At 37.3% G+C, this 6,520-nt stretch overlaps 1 protein-coding gene across 1 annotated transcript; it reads right to left on the minus strand.

Annotated features, from left to right (window-relative positions):
* Positions 1-1,938: 1,938 nt before the first annotated feature.
* LOTGIDRAFT_119204 (hypothetical protein) lies at positions 1,939-5,489 on the minus strand (the record flags this gene model as incomplete). Its single annotated transcript, XM_009057475.1, has 6 exons — positions 1,939-2,222; positions 2,550-2,721; positions 3,104-3,244; positions 3,607-3,798; positions 4,222-4,271; positions 4,994-5,489. Coding segments are annotated over 6 exons (1,335 nt in total), but the record flags the coding sequence as incomplete, so codon positions are not given.
* Between the last annotated feature and the right edge of the window lie 1,031 nt (positions 5,490-6,520).

Genomic DNA, 6,520 nt, shown 5'->3' on the forward strand with positions numbered 1-6,520 from the left:
ACAGTTTGAAAACTAGGGCAGTTTCGTTTTTGCAACTTCCTGTAGAACTTGAGAACCAGGACGAATTAAATTTGGAATCGACAGGGAAACAGTATATCTGACTTACTTTGCTTCTGAAACCAAAGGGGAAGCTCCATTTCTAAAATGACCCAGAAAAAGGCTGATAAAGATAGAGCAGTCCAGTTACTATTGCGAATTTAATATTCCCCTATATTAGTTTTGATTGCAATGGAACTGAATATAGATGTCCATTGTGAAAAGCGAGATAGAAAGATTAGACTGTTATATCAACTGTAACCACGAATAAATGAATATTTATCGCATGAATGATGAGAGTAAATCAGGCTCTCGGATCCTTACTGAAGACATTGTCCGTTTCTTCAAGATGGAATACCTATACTTTATATACATGTACCAACAGATATCTTAGGAATGGATGTGGATCTTGTTATCGTCATGGAAAGAAAAACACGTCCGCGTCATGTGGCTACCCCGACAAATCTGAACCTATCAGTGTCTCGGGCGTTATGTACTTATGAGATATCAGCACGTTTAGTCCCATATCTGATCAGTATATCACGCCTGAGGAACGAGTATGTCCAAATTTGTCGAGCTACCATGTGGCAAAATAAATAAACCGGCCTTTAATTCCCAATTACGATAGCAAAATCAAAATCCATTCTTTATATTTATATTGATCTATCTTTTCTAATAAATACTAAGTTATAATAAAAACACCAAAATCGTCTTCTTTTAAACGTAAAATGGCCTGAGGTTCTTTATTGCTTCAAATCACTAGTACCTGTCAATCAATTGAACGCCCCGCCCCGAACAATGTAAGAAAAATTCTTATGCCTGTGCCTGAGATTTCGAGAGTTGACCCGGTGTCGGCTACATATATAAAGCCTTCAAAGTACTTGGCAGTCAGGGTCCGAAGTTCAAAATCTTTGGAATAAAAATTAACCCCGTAACAGACTTGGCACACAGAAGACACACAACATCCAAATCAAGATACCCGTTCTCATTAACCCCAAAAGAAATCTCCATTTCATTTCATTTAATTTAATTTAATTTCCAAATCTAAGAAATAACAGTCTATTGAGGTAAATACTTGACTTTATTATAGAAAATACATCAGAGTAAAGAGACTCGAATACAACACAATACTATTAGAAAAACAGAATGTAAAGTGTAAAATATTTACAAGGTAATACCAAGAACACACCCAGTCCGACAAATCGGAACCTACCAAGTTCCTCCGACGTGATATTCAAATAGTTCCGATATCCCATCCGAATATCACGTCGGAGGATCTGGTTAGGGCCAGATTTAATTGACCACATGGGAAGGGATGTAACTCTAATTATATCTGAAATGCCAAGTTCCGACAAAACGGAAATGTATTTAATTTCAATGGACTGGGAATGGACAGAGCTCCATTGTACAAAACGATATTAGTCTCGAATGTATTAAATAGTCTTCAGAAGTATTAGAAATGTACGAAAATTTACTCACTTTTTCTATACATGTCTTTTTATATATCACAGAGTATCTTAAAATTACGAGTCGTCAATTTTGCCTTCGAATGCAGATAATTCTGAACACACATGGATTTCAAGGCTCAAATTTCGACGGTGATATGTGAACACTATTACTGATTAGCCCAGCTACAAAAATTCCAGTTTCTGAGACTAATAAATTAACAAATACTAATGCATTATAAACGTGAATAAAACGAATATGGCGAAGGTATAATAAAATATATGAATACTCGAATTATGAGTCTATAAATGTATATATGTTGCCTGGCGAAGTTATAATCAAAAAGCTTACTACAAACTAAACTAAAAGATAAACTATATATAAATAAACCCAAGTCTAAATGCGGTATATGGGGGGTATGCACCCTCCCTGCTTCAATTTGTCAACCGATCCTAACTAAACTTGAGTATCCAACATATTATACAAATAATCATCAGCAAATCGTAACATTTGCTGAAGTGAAAGTAAAGCATATCTATCGACCGTATCGTTTAATTCCGTTTCCTTCTCGTAATTTTTAACTGGTAAAACATGGCTGCGAGGTAACCCTACCAACTGAGAAACAGTTGTAACCACCTCCTCCACTTCACTGGAGTAAAACAGGTTGTTTAAATCTTCGTCCACTTCTTGGGCTATTTCATCCACCTTGGTCAGCAGAATTACTTGTGGTACCGCAATTCCTAAAAATTGGAAAAAAAAAATTGAATTATCGAGATATAGTCGAACAATGTTATTTATGGGGTGGGTTTCAAATCCCAACCGTGCTATCGTCCCAACCACTAATACAAAATTTGCCCGAAATAAGTATTGTTTATTTTATGGATCGCAGATTTCAAACTACGAAACGAAACATTTTTCAAATTGAAAATTTTTGGTTACGTCAATATTATGGAATCACAGATTTTTTTTAAAATGAAACGTACTATGAATTGAGTAAAAACTAAGCTGTGCATGAGAAATATTTTGTAGCCCTGGGGTCTGATTTGTCGAACTAGACTTGTACATACCTCTTTGGTGGATGATATTTTGAACATTTTTAATTTGACAAAGAACAGCATCGTTCATCAATTCCACTGAGCTACCATCAATGATAAAAGCTACACAATGAATCTTCTCGTTTAAACTCGGTAATTTTATATAGCCCGGGGTCACTGGAGTGATTGCAGCTGATGGATTATACTAAAAAATGAAATAAAATTCAGTTTTATAACAAATGTCTACTCTAACCAATCAAATATGAAGTTAGAAATTTAATTTCATTGCAAAAATTTATGCCAACCAATCAAAAACGACGTCAGAAATGAAAGGAGTTTTACGTCCTACTTTTCTGTACCTGATTGAGCTGATGGGAACGGAAAATAATTTTTCCGCTAGGCCGCTAGCCTATTATAAGCAAAGTGAAAGAGGTCCATTTTTCTACCGAGCTCGTATGATGATAGGCAAAGCAATGAAAAAGTTGTGTAAAGGTGCTCGCTGGTACTCTAGGGGAAAATCTGTGACCCACATGGGAAGAGAACTAAGACTCTAACATAAAAAAACCCACATCTTTCAATCCACGTACCGTATATAAATCAGGCATATTTCCATCTAACATAGCTACAATATCCCCGGGATCTACTCCTTGCGATTCTTCCAAACCTCGTGTATCACATAATCTAAATTTGAGAAATCCACTGCCATCTCTTATTTTATAAGATCGGAACTGAAAAATTAATTCAAATTGGGAATTTAGGACCAATATTGGTGTCAGAGCCTCATTCCGGGAAGTATTTAGAAAATTCCTGCCAGAAGCCACAGATTGCAGATGGCCTGAGATGCATTTTGAGCATTTAGGGGATTAAATTTCACTTCAAAATAAGACCCGAGAGAGGGGGGGGGCATGCCCAATGGTCCGCCCCCTAAATACGCTACTGGCCTTATTTCCAGTACGAAAAAAAGAATCATGGAATGAGCATATTCTGTTATAAGTTATTTTGATTCGGACATAAATTCTGACAAATAAGTACAGGGCCTGATTCTGCTAATCAGGGACAACAACTCTCAAAGAATCAGGCGGCAACTTACCATTGTAGTAAGACTGTGTTCAGCACTTCCGGCAGCTGCCTGACAGGTCACGTGACCTCTAAATATAGAATTGATGGTGTTAACATAGCTAGACTTTCCTGATCCGACCGCGCCGATAAATAAAATCCTGGATTCTCTTACACCAGTTTCTTCTACAGGACAGTAGGATTTAATAGAATTCTTTATTTGAGACTGAAATGAAAAAAAGCCTCTTTTTGCTGCAATTTCCTGGAATTTTGAATCTTCACCACCTTTAATAGTTGAACCTATATGAACTTTGACATTTGAACCCACATACACTTTTGTGGTTGAACCTATATGAACTTTGACAGTTGAACCTACATGAACTTAACTTTGATAGTTGAACCTACACGAACTTTGACCTATATGAACTTTGAACAGTTGAACCCACATGAAATTGCCAGTTGAACCCACATGAACTTTGAACAGTTGAACCCAGATGCACTTTGCCACTTTAACCCAGATGAACCCTTGTTTTAAAGACCTTCTTTATCAGATATTACTTGGCTTAACATTTTTCGGGACTTTTTCTGCGTTTTCATAATATTCACATAAGGCTGAGAAAATGTATGTAATAATAACCGAAAGTGAAACCTTACTTACTTTGCTCATTAAGTCTGGTCTCCACGGCTTACTCAATAAAACTTTATCTGGAAAATGAAATAGAGTTTATACAATGAAATATACAAGAAGTAATATCCTCAGTGTTTATCAAAATAAAACGACAGGTGTCTCTGACGATATCGACAAATGGAGAGAAAATGTATCTATTTTCATGAAAATAGTTCCAAAGGGAGGATGAAGAATTTGAACAAAATACGAAATGTAATATTTCAGGAAATCGGGTAATGTTTTTGTAGGGGATATTTTAGTGGTGCTGCTCATCAGAAGTTGTTATTCAAAACTTAAGTCTGGAGGTGTTATCATCTCGTCGAGTAGTCCGGAACATTAGCCTGTACCCCAGCCTCTGATAGATATTTTGAAAGTTATCGGTTGGATTACACCAGCCGATAACTTTCAAAATAGCTGGGGTACAGGCAGAATTTCGATCTACTCGCCGAATTCCGTTCCGTGTGCATTTACTGGCAACACGGGCGAGTCCAAGCAGTAGTTTTCAGAAATATATAGAAACCAGAATCCTGTATTGGTTCAATAGTTTTACCGGTATTGGACAAAACTTTCATTCCATATTTTTATAGGCTTTTATTTTATACGCAACCACTTCCGTTTCGTTGTGTACAAATAATCAAACACGAAACGAAAGTTTGGAACAAATTACACTAGACTGTAGTTTTATACTCACCTATGACTTGGTAGATTTCAACTTCTGTATAATTATAATTATCATTGGTTATATCTTTCATACTTTTCTCTCCAGTTTGATACGCTGCCCCAATTACTGGCTTCACAGCATTCACAAATACTCCATTCCCATCAGCTGCAGTCACTTCATCATCCATAAACTGCACATTACCGAATCGTGGACAGATCTCAGAGCAATAGCACAGTGCGTGTGGTGGATTTTTTACCAAATACATACCAGGCTGAGTCTTGATTTGGGATTTCAAATGAAAGAGAAAAGCGTTACCGTCGTAAAAAAATCGCTCTTCATCATCACCAAACCAATTAACAGAAGAATAACCTCCGAATACACAACCGTCTGTGTTCCAGCAAACCATGACTGTTGGTCCCATGTTGTCTATTTTGCTATGGATGATAGGGGGAGACATGCCATCCCGTGTGGCTTTATACAGCAAGACCAAATCTTTAGAACGACCGATCCATTTACTTATTCGTTGCTTGTCTTTCGTCTCTAGTTTACCAAAGGTTGCTGCAGTCGCCATTTTGGTGAGTTTTGATTGGAATGTAGATAAACCCCGTCAGCCTAAAATTATATGAGATCTGTTTATTGTTATTGTTATTTGTGGTCGAAAATGTCAACCCTCTGATCAAATTGTTACAAAACATTTCAAATGGAAAATGTCAACCTTCTGTAGCATCCACTTTCATCTTCGGGTTGACAAGTTTCTATTCGTATTTCAATATTTCTTATGATCAAGGGAGAAAATAGGTATTAGTAAATTGGTTACAAATATTGGGTCCGATTGCAAACTGCCTACTTAGAAAATGATCACAATAATATGGTCATAAGGTAAAGTGGTCAAAGGTCCCAAGGTAAAGTGGTCAAGGTAACAAGGCAAATTGGTTAGAGGTCCTAAGGCAAAGTGGCCAAATATCACAAGGTAAAGTAGTCAAAGTTCCCCAGGAGAAGTAGTCAAAGGTTCCAAGATAAAGTGGTCAAAGGTCACAAGGTAAAGTGGTCAAAGGTCCCAAAGTAAAGTAGTCAAAGGTCCCAAAGTAGTCAAAGGTCACAAGGTAAAGTGGTCAAAGGTCCCAAGGTAAAGTGGTCAAAGGTCCCAAGGTAAAGTGGTCAAAGAACCCGAGTTAAAGTAGTCAAAGGTCACAAGGAAAATGGTCAAAGGTTCCAAAGAAAAAATGGTCAAAGGTCACAAGGTAAAGTGGTCAAAGGTCCCAAGGTAAAGTGGTCAAAGGTCACAAGATAGAAAGGTCAAATATTCCAAGGTAAAGTGGTCAAAGGTCCTAAGGTAAAGTGGTCAAAGGCCCCAAAGTAAAGTAATCTAAGGTCCCAAAATAAAGTAGTCAAAGGTCCCAAGGCAAAGTGGTCAAAGGTCCCAAGGTAAAGTGGTCAAAGATTCCAAGGTAAAGTGGTCAAAGGTCCCAAAGTAAAGTAGTCAAAGGTCCCAAGGTAAAGTGGTCAAAAGTCACAAGGTAAAGTGGTCAAAGGTCACAAGGTAGTCAAAGGTCCCAAGGTAAACTGGTCAAAGGTCACAAGTTAAAGTGGTCAAAGGTCCCAAGGTAAAGTGGCTAAAGG

This window comes from Lottia gigantea, assembly GCF_000327385.1.
Source record: "Lottia gigantea unplaced genomic scaffold LOTGIsca_30, whole genome shotgun sequence".
Classification (NCBI taxonomy): domain Eukaryota; kingdom Metazoa; phylum Mollusca; class Gastropoda; family Lottiidae; genus Lottia; species Lottia gigantea.